General features: G+C 37.2%; 2 protein-coding genes across 8 annotated transcripts in view; one reads left to right on the plus strand and one right to left on the minus strand.

Annotated features, from left to right (window-relative positions):
• Positions 1-11,505, plus strand: part of CC2D2A (coiled-coil and C2 domain containing 2A) — a 112,035-nt gene extending 100,530 nt beyond the window's left edge. For all 7 annotated transcript variants that reach the window (XM_074321527.1, XM_019740860.2, XM_074321540.1 and 4 more), the window contains 4 exons: positions 6,340-6,462; positions 7,689-7,747; positions 9,744-9,918; positions 11,192-11,505. In XM_074321527.1, coding sequence (XP_074177628.1) covers positions 6,340-6,462; positions 7,689-7,747; positions 9,744-9,918; positions 11,192-11,380 — 546 coding nt within the window. In that variant the 3' untranslated portion in view covers positions 11,381-11,505. The remainder of the gene's footprint in view (positions 1-6,339; positions 6,463-7,688; positions 7,748-9,743; positions 9,919-11,191) is intronic.
• Positions 11,506-15,128: 3,623 nt separating this feature from the next.
• The window catches only part of FBXL5 (F-box and leucine rich repeat protein 5), a 38,620-nt gene continuing 34,593 nt past the window's right edge, over positions 15,129-19,155 (minus strand). The window contains exon 11 of the mRNA XM_019740856.2: positions 15,129-15,917. Within this exon, the coding sequence (XP_019596415.1) occupies positions 15,841-15,917 (77 nt within the window). The 3' untranslated portion in view covers positions 15,129-15,840. The remainder of the gene's footprint in view (positions 15,918-19,155) is intronic.

The raw sequence follows: 19,155 nt of genomic DNA on the forward strand, positions 1-19,155 counted from the left end.
GTGGCCAGGCCCAAAAGGAACACCCACGGAGCCATAGGTAGGGAAGTCATACTACTGTGGTCTCACTGGAGGCTGGGTTCACACGACGTGCGACCTGCTGTCCGCTTTTCTGCCAACTGACCGACGACTCTCCTCCACTCTCCTCGACTCTGCTCCTCTACTCTCCTCCGTAGCCGCGGCAGTTATATTAGTGGCCAGTGGCTCAATGGTTACAGCTGACGGCCAACCAGCCACAGCTGACGGCCATCTACCACCCGAGCCAGCACGCCTCCATATGAGGCCGAGAGCCTGGAAACTGCTCTCTGGGGCTCTGTCCCCACAATTACTTTAGAGAGTAGTTGTGAGAAGTAAATAAGATAATCAGTGTAAAACAGCTAACACACAGTAATGACTCTTTCCTGGCTGCTGTGATTTTTTTAAATAATCATCACCAAGCTCAGTGATCTCTGAATTTTATGCATCTGTCAGAAAAATTAGTTGAGCACGCATCCCCGATATATGTATTTTCACTTATAAATTGTATATATTTACTTGTGCACCTATTTACACTACACATACAGAAAAAAACTCTTAAAAATAAAAGACATAATTAGAAGACCTAATATTTTCTTCTCACACCCCTGGGGTGTGCACCCTCCTTTTAAGATCACTGATCTACTTTTTACGGTTCCTGATGAAATTAGAGATAATATATGCAGAGCACCCAGCAAAGTGCCTGTCTTTCATAAGTATTCAGCAAATGGCAACTATTATTAATTACCAGTGTGAAAAGAGAACTGTGGAGCACCATTCTCATGTTAATTATTATTTTAAATTAAAAGCATTATCATAATCATAAATGATCTGATAAGAGCGATCTACGTTTAGAGAACCATTTTAAGGTCATTAGTAATCAGTCAACAGGCACTGACAAAGCCTTCAAGGAACTCCATTCTCTGTGAAAATTATTAATTCTCAAAACAATTACTGCATGGTTGAGTAAGTCCCATAAAGCCCAAGTTTTATGAGGAAGAGAGACCCCCTTTTCTCCTAACAAGATGGCACAGTGGCTCACAGTCGTGATCCCGCATGGCAGCAGTTCCACACCTGCTCTGAGCCTCCACCGCCCTCACCAGAGAACATCCCACCTGCCCTCGCTGTGTTGGCCTGGTACCCTGAAACCTCAACTGCCCTTGGCTCTACCACACAACCTCTCTGGATTGTCTGCCCTTCTCCTACTCCACTCCTTTGCCAAGAAACAAGTCTCTCCCCTTTCCACCATATTTGTGTTGCCACTTCTACTCCACGACTTGGCTCCCCTCATTGTTCCAACTTGCCCCAATAGTTTTTCTCTCCTCTTCTACTTATTGATGTTGTCCGAGTCCAACAATTTTAAAATATGCTTCTTCCAACCTGACTACACCCTAACCGACCATCGTCCCTCTTTCCTTCCCTTCCAAAATTCTTCAAATACTAATTGTATCCTGGCTTCCATGTTCCCAATAAACTCAGACTTTAACCCACTATAATCTAGTTCCTCTTCCGAGACCATCCTACAGAAATTAAACTCTGAGAAGTACCATTATCTTGCTACTGGATAAATAAATTCAATAGTTTACTCTTTTTCCTAAGAATAATCTTCCCACCTTGGATTTCAAATGGTATGTAATCTGACCTCAATGTTTGTTTGTTTTTTTAATTCTATTGGGGAATATTGGGGAACAGTAGTTTCTCCAGGGCCCATCAGCTCCAAGTCGTCCTTCAACCTAGTTGTGGAGGGCGCAGCTCAGCTCCAAGTCCCGTCGCTATTTTCAATCTTTAGTTGCAGGGGTGGGGCACAGCCCACCATCCCATGTGGAAATTGAACCAGTGACCTTGTTGTTGAGAGCTTGTGCTCTAACCAACTGAGCCATCTGGCTGCCCCTCCAGAAGCTAAGTGGCAACTCATTGTCTTCAATCTAGCTGTGGAGGGTACAGCTCACTGGCCCATGTGGGAATCGAACTGGCAACCCTGTTGTTCAGAGCTCACGCTCTAACCAACTTAGCCATCCGGGCACCCTCTGACCTCAATTTTTTTTTTTTTTTTTTAGCATCTACAATTTTGTTTTTGTTTTTGTTTTTTGTTTGTATTAGTTTCGGGTGCACAAGACAAAGTAATACTTAGACGTTTATCTTTTATATCCCTCACACTGTGTGAACCCCCCTCCCCCCACTATCCCTCTGAAATCACAGCCATTACATTTCCACTGTCTCTATTTCTAATGATATATATATACACACACACACACACACACACACACACACATACAAACTTGTAGTTGACATTCATTATTGTTCAGCTTCAGCTTCAGGTGTACAATGCAGTGATCAGGCATCTACATCATCCCTGAGGTGGTCTCCTTAATGAGACATGTATCCATCGGATACCCTACAAAATCTTTACATTATTGATTACATTCCCCAAAGTAATTTTCAAAACCCCGTGGCCATCTTGTGGTTACTGACTGTTTTCTAATCCCCTCTCCTTCCCCCTTATCCCCACCCCTCCTCCCATCTAGCAACCCTCAGTTTTTCCTCTATGTCTCCAAAACTATTTCTGATTAGTTCACTTATTCTTTTCTTTAGATTCCACATATAAGTGAGATCATATGGTATTTGTCTTTCTCTGACTTATTTCACTTAACATAATGTTCTCTAGGTCCATCCATGTTGTTGCAAATGGTAAGATTTCTTTCTTCTTTATGGCTGCGTAATACTTCATTGTATAAATGTACCAGTTTATTAATCCAATCATCTACTGATGGGCATTTCGGTTGTTTCTATGTCTTGGCTATTGTGTATAGTGCTGCAATAAACATAGGCGTGCATAAAGTTTTTTGAATTGGAGTTTTGGATTTCTCCGGATACCTAGGAGTGGAATTGCTGGATCACACGGTAGTTCCATTTTCAGATTTTTGAGATACCTCCATACTGTTTTCCATAGTGGCTGCACCAATCTGCAATCCCACCAACAGTGCACAAGCGTTCCCTTTTCTCCGCATGCACCAGCATTTGTTGATTTATTGATGATAGCCATTTTGACTGGGGTGAGGTGGTATCTCATTGTGGTTTTTATTTGCATTTCTCTGATGGTTAGTGAGGTTGAGCATTTCTTCATGTCTGTTTGCCATCTGTATATCCTTTTTAGAAAAATGTCTCTTCATGTCCTCTGCCCATTTTTTAATTGGGTTGTTTTTTTGGAGTTGTTTTTTTATAAATTTGTGATATTAACCCCTTATCAGATATATCATCGGCAAATATCTTTTCCCATTCAGTAGGCTCCCTTTTTGTTTTATTGATGGTTTCCTTTGCTATGAAAATCTTTTTAGTTTGATGTAATCCCACGTTTATTTTTTCTCTTACTTCCCTCACGCGAGGGGATATATCAGTAAAAATCTTACTCCGGGTAATCTCTGTGAAGTTTCTTCCTATATTTTCTTCTAGGAATTTTATGGTTTCAAAAAGTCTTTAAGCCATTTTTAATTTATTTTTGTATATGGTGTAAGGAGGTGGTCCAGCTTCATTTTTTTGCATGTGGCTGTCCAGGTTTCCCAGCACCATCTTTGAATAGACTGTCTTTACCCCACCGTACATTCTTGCTTCCATTGTCATAGATTAAATGGCCATATAGGCATGGATTTATTTCTGGACTCTCTATTCTGTTCCATTGATCTATGTCTCTGTTTTTATGCCAGTAAAATGCTGTTTTGATTACTGTAGCCTTGTAGTATAATTTGATGTCAGGTATTGTTATACCTCCCACTTTGTTCTTATTTCTCAAGATTGCTGAGGCTATCTGGGGTCTTTTATGGTCCCATATAAATTTTAGGATTATATGTTCTATTTCTGTGAGTTCAATTTTTTTTTACAGCATTATTTCCCAGTACTTTTCTGCACATTCTCTACCCTACAAAATAATTGTAGTTCTTATAGACCTTGTGACCTTAAAACAATTTCTTGATTTGGATTCCAAGTATCATTGGTTGGCCACTTCTCTGCGTCCTTTGCTGCTTTCACCTTATTTCTCCAATTTTGAAAAACCAGAGATCTTCAAAGTTCAAGTTCATCAAACTTCTTCTCTATTTATCTTCCTAGGAACATATATATGAAGATGACCCCCAAATTTGTATCTCTAGTTTACCTAGCTCCCAGAACTGCAGGCTCAAATATCCAACCACCTACTCAGCGTCTTCATACAGATGTCAAATAGACATCTCCAATTTCACTGCTCGCAGTTCACTCAAAATCAAACTCCTGATTTCCTTTTGCACAAAGTTTTTCTGATCTCAGTAAAAGGCAACTCCATCAATCCAATTACGTAGGCCAAAATCCTCAGAGTCATCTTTGATTCCTCTTCCTCCCCCTTTTTCCCATATCCAATCCATCAGTCAATCCTATTAATTCTACCTTAGTATATCCACAATCCGACCACAGTTCACCACTTTCACTGCTACCATTTTGGTCCACACATTGTAGCTCTCACCTGGATCATTGAAAATGGCCTACTCACTGGAGACTTCACTACTTGCCCCTAAACCCCTTCTGTGTAGTCTCAAAAATAGCAAAGAATATTCCCATTAAAATAAAAGGTAAATTGTGTTACTCTTCTGCTTTAAACACTCCAATAACTTCCTAGCTCAGTAGGCCCCCAAGGCCTTCTGTGATCTGACAGCCACCCTGCCCCACCCATCCTCCAGAGATCTCATTTCTTACTTGCTCTAACTTGCTCACTCCTCCAAAGCCACTCTGTCTTCCTTGCTATTCTTCAAACACATCAAGTACACTTTTCAATTTGCTTTGCTGTTTCCTCTGCACAGATGACCCCTCCCTTTACCGGATATCTTCATAAATTTCTCCCTCACTTCTTGTATTGCAGATCAAATGTCACCTTTCCATTAAGAACTTCCCTGTCTACCCTAAAATTTCATCTCTTCTCGTATACTTTTCTCTATAGCTTTTGTATGGTTAGCTATTGCCACAATAAGTAAAAACCTATCCCCAAACTAAGGCTTCAAACATTTATTCTCATGGATCTGTGGGCCACCTGGGAAGTCTCTGCTGATCCAGGTTGGGACAGCTCTGCTTCAGGTGCATTTATTCTGGGACTCCAAGCAATGACAATGGCAAAGACACAAGAGGGCAAGCAAGAACAAACAGAGCCTCTTAAGCTTAGACTTACAAGTCACATGCTGACACTTCCATTTCATTCTACTGGCCAAAAGTCAAGGGCAGGGAAGTATATTTCTGCCCCTTTAGTGGGAAGAATTGCAAAGTAACATGGCGAAGGATATGGGTATACATAGGGGTGAAGAATTGGGGCCAATGACACAATCTACACACACATCATGTAACATCATCTGACATCCCATTTCTTTGTGCTATCTTCTCATTAGCTACTGCATAAGGTAGGAACCCTATTTCATTCACTACTTTATCCCCAGTGATTAGAATTGAGCCTGAACATACTCGGTCCTTGAAAAATATGTTGAATGCACAAATTGACCATGCATGCACAGTCATTCAATATGCCCAGTGTATGCCAGCCAGGAGCTATGCTAGATGCTAAAGATACAACAGTGAATGTCAAGGCAACAATCTGATAGCAGTCTAATGAGATAGACAATTACCAACAATGACAAACACTAATAAAATAGCTAACAATTATTGAGCACTTACTATGTACTAAGCATTATTCTAAAAGGTATAGATGAATTAACTAATTTAACCTGCTCAACATCCGTATGAGGTGGGTACTATTATTATCCCACTTTTATAGAGCAGGAAATTGAGGCACACAGAAGTTAAATATACAAGGTCACACAGTAAATGTCGGAGTCAGGATTCAAATACAAGTGGTCTGGTTCCAGAACCAATATGCTACACTGCCTCAACAAGACAGGTGTGATCCAGAGATCAGAGTGCTGTGGAAGCAGAGTGGACACCTAACAGTATTAGAAGACTGGGAAGAACAGTTAGGAAAGGCCAGCCTGAGAAAGGAGTAGCCTTGTTTGTCTTCTCTCAAAACCTAAGTTTCTTATCATAAAGTACTCCCTTATTTCATCAATCTACAGTTAATAGTCAGATGCACCTCAACTTTAGATATAAAAGCATGTGACAAAATGACCATGACAACTACATGTAGGATAGATACCACTGATTATAAAATGCATGCCGGTCTTACAAATCCAAGTATGACAAAAAGTGTGCATCTTGCATGTCATCGAGCTGTCTCTTTCTCTGCTGCCTCTCCTTACATGCATCCATATACACATGCATATGTACCTAACACCATATACACTAATGTAGTCTTGTCTTTTTTAGATTTGGTTTAATATTCAACGATATGATTCCCCACTAAGGATAAATTTTGATGTCTCCAAGCCCAAACTATGGAAATCTTTCTTTTCAAGAAGCCTTCCATACCCTGGCCTTTCCAGTGTTCAGGTATAATTCTTTTAACAACAATTAAATGTCAACAAAGAGAGTGAAGAGTTTGAAATCATTGTACTGGGTAGCCAGATATTTTTTGATGCTTATTTCTACTTCTAAATATTTTGTCTAAAATAATGCTTGTTTTTCAAACTTAGTTGAGCCTAACTCACAATAAGAGATATACCATGTCATAAACCAGTAAACATATGTGAAAGAATAAAGTTTTGATATAGAGTCCCATGACATAAAAAAGTATCAAAAAACATAGTCTACGTAATTTTATTTTTAAATCTTGTGTCAATTTACTGAATTAATTTTATGATTGCTATTAAAACATGATCCACTGGGGCTCATAAAATTAATATAGATGGGCCCTGGCTGGTCACAGATTGCAAGTAGCAAACATTAGAATTGTTTACTACCACTTTTGTTTGAGAGCTAGATATATATATATAGGTGTATACTGGTGTGTAATATAAAATGTTTCTTTACTGTGATCAAACCTTTAAAAAAAAAAAAAAGATTTAATATAAAACACTGCCCTAGAGAAATTCTCCCATGTGTACAGGTGACATATACAATATTTTTTCACAGAAACATTGTTTGCAATTGCCTAAGAATTGAAACAGCATAAAGGATAAATTATGGTACATAATTTACATTTGATAGTAGTTACAGGAATAAATCAGTATTAATGAATCTTAAGCACTCTAAAATATGTTTGCTATTATTTCTAAATATGATGTTAAGAAAGAAAAGGCAAGTTGCATATTCACAGTATAAATTATATAAAGTTTGGAAAACATGCAAAACAATACAGTATGTTGCTTAGAGATATGGATATGTGTAGTAAAATCAAAAGCATTTCATTAATTTGCCTATTTATACTGACTATAATGTAAATAGCATGAGGTCAGGGATTTTTATTCACAATTATATCGCCATCACCTGCAAAAGTACCTGACACACAGTAGTTACTCTATATATGTTGAATGAAAAGTGCTAGAAAACAAATTCAGGTCATGGTTACATCAGTGACGAGAGAGAAGGGAAATGAAACCGAGGAAGCACTATAATTTATTTGTGATGTTTTACTGAAGGTGGGTCATGGGTCTTCTGGCATCTGTTACATCATTCTCTGATTATATATTTCATAATTTAAAAAAAATTAGGATGACAGCAACTCAAATTAAGTGCAAATGATTTCTAAAATTTCTGAACTGTTTCCTCTTTTACAGCCAGAAGAGCTTATTTACCAGCGCACAGACAAAGCAGCCGCGGCTGAGCTACAAGACAGGTCACATGATACCCATAAGTTCACATGGAATCTGTCATTAGGAGTGTAATTCCAAACTAGATGATTCTCAGCCTGGATAAGTGTGAAATATTTTGGGCAGTTCAACTTCAATTCATGTTTATAAATCCTAAGTACAAATGTGATCCCTAAATCCTGTGGCTCAAAAGGAGGCTTTTTAGCATCAGCATGGTGTGGGACAAACAGAAGTGAATTCTAGCGATGATAGGTGGTTCTCCAAAAATCCTACCTCAGATTAGAGCTCCACATCATGTTTTCAAGGGTCTTGTTCCACAGATCATATCCTCCGCTTAAATATGACTCTTCTGTCCAATTAGTGGCTTACTGAACTTCAGCTGGTTTATAAACCAAACTCATGGAGATTGGTAAGAGCCTATTTGAGTCACTGTAATCCTTATAACTGTGCAAGATACAACTTATTCTCCTAGTTTCACAACTATGGAAACTGAGGCTCAGAGAGGCCCACATGCTTGTTAAGTGCTAGAGGGGGCTGTGAGCCCTGCCAGAGCTTTCTGATCCCAGAGGCTATATGGCCTTTCTATTCTATCAAGATGTGTGAAGAGCAACAAGTCAAATTACACAAGCCAAAATGTGGTCCAGCTTAAGATACTACCACCATGTTTCCCCGAAAATAAGACCGAGGCGGACCATCAGCTCTACTGTATCTTTTGGAGCAAAACTTAATATAAGACCTGGTATTGTATTGTATTGTATTATATTATATTATATTAGATCCATTCTTATATTAAAATAAGACTGGGTCTTATATTAATTTTTGCTCCAAAAGATGCAGTAGAGCTGATTGTCCGCCTAGGTCTTATTTTCGGGGAAACATGATACTAGAAAACACCAATTTACTCTCAATTTCAAATTCAAATAAAGCCTTATTTGGGATCCCCACCTACAACTAATACCTGAAAAAAATCTTTATTTCTTCTAATAGTTTCAGGATACTATTGATTAGAGTCAAATCATCTATTTCTCCAATACGGAAGTGCAATGCAATTTGTTTTCTTGCTCAAACCATTTTGAAACTCAAAACAAAGATATGTGTTATATGGCAAAAGCAAAGCAGATCCTATAGCTGTTGAACAATAGGAAGCTGGCTGGGTCCCTAAATCTGTGTGTGTTTGGTTAGGGATGCACAAGAGGCTTTACAACTGGCAGGGTTTCAATTCAAATCCCAGCTCCCTGTCATTGTCACATCATTTATCCTACCTCCAACTTTCCCCTCATAAAGTAAAATTGGGATATTCCCCCTCATAGGATTATTGTTAGGAATAAATAAAAATGTGTAAAAAAACACTAGCAAGGTACCTAGTGAATAAGGACTCAGTAAGTGGTAGCTATTTTCTTTCATTCTATGTCTAAGCTTCACATCCTCTGGACCCAATACCTATCACAAAACAGGATATCAAAAATTAAGTTGCAATGATGATGGCTATTTTAAAGGCAGTTTTAAGGCAATTTTGAAAAATAATCCTCATGAACAGAAGTCACAGGGCAAGCAGTAAGTATGTGGTATTAATAGCCCTACAAATATTTGAAGCTTTCAGATGAAACCCCACCCCTTATGCTTGGGTCTCATTTATCTGTCTGTATATGATACCAATTAACAAAGTGATAGAACATTTCATGATAATAAGAAAATATTTTCCTAAATGTACTGAACTTAGCTATCCCCATTATTCAGTACTCCCTCTTTTGTGTTATGTTTCAAGCATCTGTTACATCTATTCTATTCACCGGTCTATTTCCCACCCCAACTATACACAATCCTTAAGGGCAAGGAAAACTTGTGTTAATTTTTGAATCCCCAGGGATTAGTCCATATTAGTTACCAACTATGTCTAGTGAATGACAACTCTACCAACAAAAAATGTGGTTATCACCTGAACCCCCACTGCATACAAACTATTTTTGTTTATAAGGGAAAAGTCAAATCAGCAAAAAAATGGAGTTTACTTTTTATAAACAGGATTGAAAAAATACTAAAAGAAAAAATTATGGACTGGAGGCCCCGCCACCTGACCCGATGGAATAGGTACTGTACATCCACACTACGTCACTTCCTGCCTCTGTTAGAAAACAGTCAAGGAGATGTAGAAGATGACCACAGAGCAGAATTGCTGAAACAGCTGGGAGACTACAGGGTAAGTACAAATGGCTCTCAGCTGAGCCTGTGGACTTCCTTGTCTCCAATTGGAATTAGTCCATAATGGGTTTTTGGTATCAAAATACCCACACTGCTCCCCTAAGCACATGGATGAAGCAGCATAAACTAAAAAGTGTGATTAAAAGTTCAAATCTCATTAATTAACCTATTGTTAAATAGCAAAATCTCTATAAAATGAAATACTATTTCATAAGATCATCCAATGTAAACAAGTAACTAACTTTTATAAAATACATTGCAAGAATTAAATAAAATGAAAACGTCTGGCTAAATCATGTTAGACTCAACTGTGCATAAAGGTTAAAACCAACACTCTCAATCAGGTTTTTTTTTAAAAGGATACGATTCTATACCAATTGCTTTTCATTGCTAAGAAAATTCTCATCAATAGACAATATACCTTCTATTGCCTGTCGGCAGCGCTGAGGGTTCACATCCTACAGCTAGATAATAAAAGCTAGAAAGCAGTCTCAAACCAAGACAGTAAACGTTGCTGGCTACACAGTGTGAAGTTGGATGTTTAATTCTATTCACTGGCTTAAACTTAGCCTCTAAGGCCAGGTTTTCAGCAAGGATGTTTCAATTCAAGTAACAGAAAACTTAGTTCAAACAGGCTTGAGCAATAATTTATTGGCTTATTTAAGAGGCCAGTAGCATCAGTGCTGTACTTTTCTGCAAGTCTTCCCACTCTGCCTTCCTTCACGTGATGGCATCATCCTCAGGCTGGCTTTTCTCGTGGTAGCAAGTGGCTGGAACAGGTCTAGGCTGGACTCACCCCTACTGACAGTCTGCACAAATACTGCCAAAGCAGGAAAGAGCATCTGTGTGCCATTATTCCCAAGTTTCCTGAAATTCACTGAGACTCACTTTGATCACATGCCCATCCCTGTAGCTCAATCACTGTGGCCATGGAAATAGAATGCACTGATGAGCTTAATCTAGGTCCCTGGAATTACATGTGTTACTGTGCAAACTAGGGGCTACGAGGAAGAGGGAAGAAACAGTGAAGGGTGACTAGCAGGTGTCTTATACACCAAGTCAATATGCCAGCAACTAAAACAAAAAAGACATTTTGCTCCTCTCCATTTTCTGTATTGCTAACATAGAGCTGAACAGAAAGACAGAAATACTTTGAGATTGAGAAGGAAGGCTTCTTATTGAGATTAAGAATTGCATACATTTACATAGCAAAAAAATAAATCTTTAAGCTTCACTAATGTCTAAAATGTTGGTTGTTTTTTTCCCTTCAGTTCTCTGGATTTCCCCTTCACATGCCTTATTCTGAACTGAAGCCTTTAATTGAAGCTGTGTATAGCACTGGAGTACATAATATTGATGTTCCTAATGTTGAATTTGCTTTAGCGGTATATATCCACCCATATCCCAAAAATGTTTTGTCTGTTTGGATCTATGTTGCCTCCCTTATACGCAACAGGTAATATTTTCATTGTATACTTTTTATATCATGTGAAACTATAATTAGGACATGAGAATATTTTTAAGAGATATTGGTCATATGAGATTTGCAAATAATGAAATAAAATTTTCAAACTGTGCAAAATAAGCGTTTTTATTTAGCAATCTTCCTGGTTGTCTCTGCCACTTTGAGTCTAAATTCAGTGCAGACTACCCACAGTTCCCCCTTACACTAAGAGCGTCATACCGCCATGCTTTTGTACTTGCTCACCTTCTACTTGGGATGCCCTTCTTCTGTGCCTGTCCAGCAGGGTATCAACAACCATACTTTTAAGACCCAACAAACAATACAACTTTTCTGGGGGAACAATTTTGCAATACAAAATTTTTATTTTTAATGCTGAATGTGTCATAAGACCATATCCTACAAAAATACCAAGCAAGCACACGTGTGTACACACACACATACACACCCATTGAAGCAATATAGTATTTTAGAGAAAAAAGGGAATATATTTAAATATTTATCAAAAGGGAAGTAGTTTAAAAAATTAAGACACTGCTATGGACTGAATGTTTGTGACTCCCCCCACCCCCAAGTTCCTATCTTGAAATGGTATTTCAATACCTACATAATTTGGAGGTGGGGCCTTTGGGAGGTAATTAGGTCATGAGAGTGGAGCCCTCAAGATGGGATTAGTGCCTTACAAGAGACAAGAGAAAGCTGCTTATCTGCTGGCACCTTGACCCTGGACTTCCCAGCCTCCAGAACTGTGAGAATGTTTGTTGCTTAAGCCATGCAGTCTATGGTACTGGTATAGCAGCGCATACTAAGCCATTAAAAAGGATTAAGTGTATGTGCTGACATGGAAAGATGTACACAAAATAGAAATATGTAAAGTAGGATTTCTCACCAGCAACACTGCTGGCATTTTGGGCCATGTAATTATTTGTTGTTCGGGACTGTCCTGCGCATTATGTTTAGTAGCATCCGTGGCCTTTACCCAATAGATGCCAGTTACGTCCTTCCCCTCCGCTAAGTGGTGACAACCAAAAATGTTTCCAGATGTTGCCTAATATCCTTTATAGTATAAATTGTCTCCAGTTGAGAACCACTGATGTATCTGGAATAGGATTTCACTTAAAAACAAAACAAAGATAGGACCAAATAAAGGAAAACTTTCACCTTTAGCTATATTCCCTTATGCCTTCCTCTATCAAATTATATTACAACTATATATACATGCCTCTGATCCCTCTACTATGAACACTTCAAGGGAGAGTTCAGGGACTGACTCATCAGTCGTTACCAATGTAATAATATGGATAGAATGGCACTGGGTTAAGAGCATAAACTCTAGAGATTTCTACTTCTGCCACTTACTAGCTGGGAATCCATGGACAAGTTACTTAACCTATTACATATTTTCCCCATATGAAGACCAGAATGATTACATTACCTACTTCATCACGTTGTAATGATGAAACAAGTCAGTACGTATGTACAGATGACCTTGAACAATGCAGGGGTTGGGACATCAAACCCCTACACAAAAATCCAGATGTTAACGTTTGACTCCCCAGAGACTTAGTTGTCCCTCAGTATCTGTGGGGGACTGTTTCCAAGACTCATCTGCGGATACCAAAATCCATGGATGTTCAAGTCCCCTGTATAAATGGCCTACATCAACATACAGTCGGCCCTCTACATCCAGACTCCCAGCCATGGATTGAAAACAGTGGAGGTATTTATTGAAAAAAAAAAAAAAATTCCACGTATAAGTGGACCCACATAATTCAAACCAGTGTTCAAGGGTCGACTATACTTAGAACACTACCCAGCACTGAGCACCTGATGTCTGTCAGGCACCACAGGGCATTTTACATAATTGTTGCCTTATATTCTAAGAATGAACTTTATAATAGTTAATACAATCAATCACAGAACCCAAGATAAAATTATACCAAGTATATATATAGTGATTCATTAAATATTAGCTAGTCCCTTAAGTTAATAATGAAACAGCAATAATATATAAAAATTAAATGCAGATTATGCTACCTCCACATGCAACTGGAGGGGAGGTGGATAGTAGAAAAATGTGAGTTGCTAGGTAACAATGTCCTGACTTACTGAAATCAGTTTGGTTCAAGCCGGCCATGTCCTATTTAATGGTTTGCTAACATCAAGCAACATAGGACAAAGCAAAAGGGAGGCACCTCAATTACTGGAACCCCTGGGGAAATTAGCTGCTCACATTAATTAATTTAAAAGCATAACATTTAAAGCAAGTCCATGATTTAATCCTGATTTTTTTACATAAGTATTATCAAAATTTTCCTCCTAAAATATTATATTGTCTTCCAACTACTATATGGGAGATAAACTTTAGTCCTCCCTTGATGGTTATAGATGAGTAATTTTACCATGCAGTTCACGTAACTACAGCTAAGATGAAATACGGGGTTGGATGGATCTCACTCCAGATAAACTCTTGTAGTTTTTCTTGAAATAGTCCCTGATGTCAAGTTTTCAAATAAACTTTAATAAACACTTAGAGAAATAAAAACAAAATAACTACAAAACAGTCAACCTTACAGAAGAAAATTCTGACCCTGTAACCGTTTAATAAGCTCAGATTTCCTTTCAACTTCTCTAAGGAAATCAATAAATAATTATTTTGTTTTGTTTTTTACTTTGTGCATAGGCCAGATTTTCAGAGAAGGCAAGGCCTAGGGGCACCACAAAAGACAGGACGACTTAAGTTTAAGAGATACCCAACTCAACAAGTAAGATGGTCAGCTTATACAGCTGCCTGATCCTTCATGCAAGGAACTTGTGGTGGTTCCATCATTTATTTTGCAGATGTTAACAGGAGTGAGGTCAAAATGAGAAAACCTTTAGAGAAAGGTGAAATTTCAGAGTCACTGAACACCCGCCCTTTACAGGTGATCTTTCCCTTGGAGTGTTCAATTCAAATGGTAGTGAAATTTAAAAGCATGAGCGACTTCTCCTTATTTATATTCCCATCAAACATTCTTCTTTCATCTTTAGACAACTCTTTCTAAAATAAAGTTTTCTCTTAGCTTGAACTGAAACTTGTCTACCTATAGATTATATCTCTCCTACTCCTCCTATACCCCAATAAAACAAACAAAAATACCTGGAACCACAAATAACAAGACTGCAAGATTACATTCTCTTCCACAGCTTTGCATGTATTTCTAAAAACGGCATCCCATCTACTATTCTCTTCCTCATGACATAAAATTACATATAGCATTATATAAAATTGACTCAAAGGGTGGCCGGTTAGCGCAGTTAGTTAGCAAGTAGGCTTTTAACAAGGTTGCTGGTTCAATCCCCATATGGGCCACTGTGAGCTGCGCCCTCCACAGCTAGATTGAAACAACTACTTGACTTGGAGCTGATGGGTCCTAGAAAAACACACTTCAAATAAATAAAAGTTAAAGAAAAAAAATCTATTTAAAAAACAACAACTTGACTCAATATGTACCTGTCTGAATGGCAGGTCTCCACTCTTATTATCTTTTCACACAGCAATGAAGATAAGCCAGATTCAAATTTTCACTACTGCACAATTAACTTCAAAAAGACAATTCTGTTCAACAAAATTAAGTATCCGTATAAAACTGCTTATCAGGGTCATGATTTCATCAGAGCTAAAAAGATAAAATATTTCTTCCTATTTTCCACTACTTTACGTAGAACTGCATTAAGATTTATATAAAATCCAAACACAAAAGGAATTATTTGGTAAAGTCCTCAAAGTAGATTTTATTTATACATTTTTTCAAATGATTGTGGAATTTTTTAAAAATCCCTCCCAAATTTGACAATTTAGGGACAGTGGTAGGAACCAGGAATCTTTGAAGAAAGCAAATACAAATAAATTGGTGCTTTGCTAGCTCACTGAGCTAACACCAAGAAGCCAATTTATTCTATAATCTTAAAGAATCTTGTATGTGGGTATGTTTGAATTGGCCCTCTGAGAATTGTTCAAATAAAGGAAACATGGAAAAGAGATTGGTTTCCAAAATGTGCAGTGTTTGAAAATAAATTTCAGAAATGTATGTTTGTAAAGATGTACAAAGCTTGGTACAGTGTTTATATTGAAAGAGAACCAATAACCCCATTGACTTTAAAACTCAAAATGATCTAAAAAGTACTTTAAATGGCAAGGCATTAGTGACATTATCTCCAAAGCATTCAATTTAAAAGAAATTTGATAAAACTGTTCTCACCCTTATGAAAAGACCTAATCCCTTTCTAAAACAAAAACAAGAGAAAAAACACTGTACAATGCACTGGTAAATTAAGATTTCTGAGGTTATAAGAAATGGGGCCAAAACAAGTCACACTCAAAAAGGGACGGTTAACACAAGAAATGTGCTATAAGTAAAGTGCATGAAAGGAAGCCTGCTCAGCTAAATGAAGTAGACAAAGGTCAGAAGTCAAGGGTCATTCGCCAGAGCGGCAGCAGGCTCGAAAACCACACTGCAAATTCTGGCATCCACTGGCGGTATCAGCATGAGGACCTGTATAAAAACAGAAAAGTGTGAAAGGAGGAATTTCTTGGGGATCACATAAAAATAATCTTGCTTATGAAAGAGATAAAACATTGATTTTTTTTTTACTACCAATGAATTTATAACATAGAAGTAAAATCTCACAATGCGTATATAAAAAATCATTCAAACACAAAAACTGCCAATGGCTTGACTTTAACTAATGTATCATTCATAACCCAAAAGCTAAATGAAAGAAGAAGGGAAATAATATTTTGGCAACCATCTTATAAAATAAAAATCTAAGAAAAAGAGTTAACCCACAAGCAAGACTGCCAAGTTAACTTAACAGATTTCTTATACTCTGAACGTCCTTCCTAGAAATATAATTAAGGCAAAAACAGCATTATCTGTAATAGATCAGCTAAAGAATCCAGTACTGAGTAATTACAATAAACACTATATTCAAAATAAAAAAAATTTAAAAACTATGTAGACTTAATATGTTTGCCATATTTTAATCTAACATCTGCAGCATAAATAAATCATATGGTAGGGTTAAGTGAAATTATTTTTCAGAATTAAGTATATAATGAATGATTAGCTAAATAAACATATCTAAGACATAATAAAAATTGTGATTCAACTACAAAGTAGAGTAATAGCACTCTGGAGTAACTGACATTTTAACCCTGTCACATTATGCTACCCAGATACTACATAAAAGATCATTAGGGAACATAGCTGAGAATTAGAAAATGTCAAAAAGGAGATACTATGGCACATATTCAAATATTAAGTACTTTGAATTAATCATAGTTTTTATAAAGGCAGGCAAATATGGAAAAGGATGTTTTAACTACAATGAAGACTTTCAGTATGTCTGTACCAGGAACAAATGAACAGCAGTTAAGTAGTTATTACTCATCAATAAGAACCAAAATACTGCCAATTGTGATATGTAAAAATCATACAAGAGTACATAGAAGGTGGTTCAATAAAACTACTATGTAGACTATGTCAAATAGGTCATAACTGAAAAATCACAGTACTCTGGATACCTAGTATAACTCAGAAACATAATTTTAAATTAGCTGTTTTGTTTTTTAAAATAGCAATCCATTGCAAAAGAAAGCCACTATGCTAACATCAACCTAAGAAAATAACTACTTGCAATTGAACACCCAGAACACACTCATTTCCCAAATTTAACTTTTCCTTGTATCCCCGAAATGGTATATACAAAATACAGATGACAAATTTCTTAGGATATACAAGCAAAGAAGTATAAACATTCATGTATTTCACTACGGAAATGATAACGTATCTTTAAGAAAAGAAACTAATGAACTTTACAAGCACATGTGGACCTGCAACAGCTTATTTCATTTATTTTCAAGTACTTATGTTAACTCTAAAACTGATGTGATGCCTGGGATGTGGGGAACAGGTATGATGATGGCATATGAGAGAAGAATGGCCACAGGTTTACAGCTGCTGAAGCCAATGATACACAGAATTCATTATATTATTCCATGTTTACATTTAATTTTTTTCCACAATAAAGTATAAAATTATTTCAAATATAAAACTGAATTACCACAAGCCCATTTTTCATTTAATCAAAATTAAAATCTGTTATATTTTTAAAATGAGAAGTTGAATGTGCCAAATATTTAAAATTCACAAAGTAGCATTTTTGGTAAGATTATTTTCCTTTAAAATAAGCCATAAGGTTAATCATCTTAACCAAAGTCAAAATACAATTTCTTAGTACATATTATCGTATTTACTAGAAATGCCCTCATAAGGACTCCTATGGTTTGAAACTCTTCTCTCACTGTTAACCTTTGACCAGGTTTGCCCTTTGAATATATTTTCAGCTTTTATATTTTCAACCCACCTAACTCTCCGTGCTGTCCCTTCCTGTCTCACCTCACCGCCGACACACTGGTCATTGCTTTGCCTCCCAATCACCCATTGGCTTTCTTCAAGACCCAATCCCCTGCTTCACTACGATCACCTTGCCCTGACACTTAGTCCCGGTGGTTTTTGCAAAAATGTATCTGATTATTATTTTCTCAGTATGTAATTCTAACCAAATATTTTCAAAAGGAGAAATAAGAGAAAACAGACATGGAGACTTTCATATAATTTTCCAAACTAAAACTCCCTAAAATACTTCCAAATGTCTCTTGCTATTTTTGAAAAGGACAGAAAGGTAAAGAAGAAATGTTACAGTGAATTCAAAAGTGGCCTAGGAAAAAAATCATAAACGATGACTAAAAGTAATGGAAAGTGAGGTATGCTACTGCTTTTCAAGGGAGAAAATAAAAGGGAGCCTTCAAAGGAGCCAACTGGATTAAGGAAGCTATTCTAGAGATTCCCGTCTTTCCAAATACCACACAGCTTTTCACCATCTGCCCCAAAAGACAGGCCCAGCACCCTAAGTCTCCACCCGGCCACCTGGGTCACTCTTTGTTCTCAAAGGCTAAGGGATGATAGTAGGCTTAATAGGGGAAGAAAAATGTAGAAACAAATAGGTGCCCTATATTAGGTAGAAAGTAGCCCAATATTGCTATCTGCCAGCTTCTCCTTATTTATCACAAAACAAAGTTCTTGGTATAAAATGTGGCAACCTCACTCACATATGCACTAGAATATCTGCGTTTCAATGGGATCCTACATATATAAATAAATAGAGGGAATTAATATATCAGTGCTCTCACATGTAAAGTAGGATCTACCTAGAGAAGCCTAAGGGGACTTCAATAATAACTATAATAGTAACTACCGCAAAACTACAATCTCATCATAAGGTCATTGACAGCACAGATGTCTGATCCTGATAATCTATGAAAGTGATGTCATCCATGAAGAGATTTTATGCTGTTGAAGGCCTGGGGCAAAGCAAAAGCAAAAACAACCACTGTCTTTAACTTATGTTAGTCTCATATTGTAGAAAATGGGAGAACAGCAATTTCCAAGCATGGAAATCATAAGCAATGTTAACAGTAAGATCTTTAAATATCAATGAAGGACTGTTCAGGGAAGGGAATAAATGGACAACAGAAAAAGTGAGGCAACATTGTTAAGAAATACCTATAACTAAGATATGATATGTTGCCAAGTATCTCAAGGAGACAGCTGGGCTTCCACAGACATTGACAATTCAAAAGGTAGCTCCCTTAAATATTTGATTTGTCACCAGCAAATGTCTGTCTCCATACAACATAGAAAACTCAAATGGTTATATGATTATATGACG

Source organism: Rhinolophus sinicus, linkage group LG02 (genome assembly GCF_036562045.2).
Source record: "Rhinolophus sinicus isolate RSC01 linkage group LG02, ASM3656204v1, whole genome shotgun sequence".
NCBI lineage: Eukaryota > Metazoa > Chordata > Mammalia > Chiroptera > Rhinolophidae > Rhinolophus > Rhinolophus sinicus.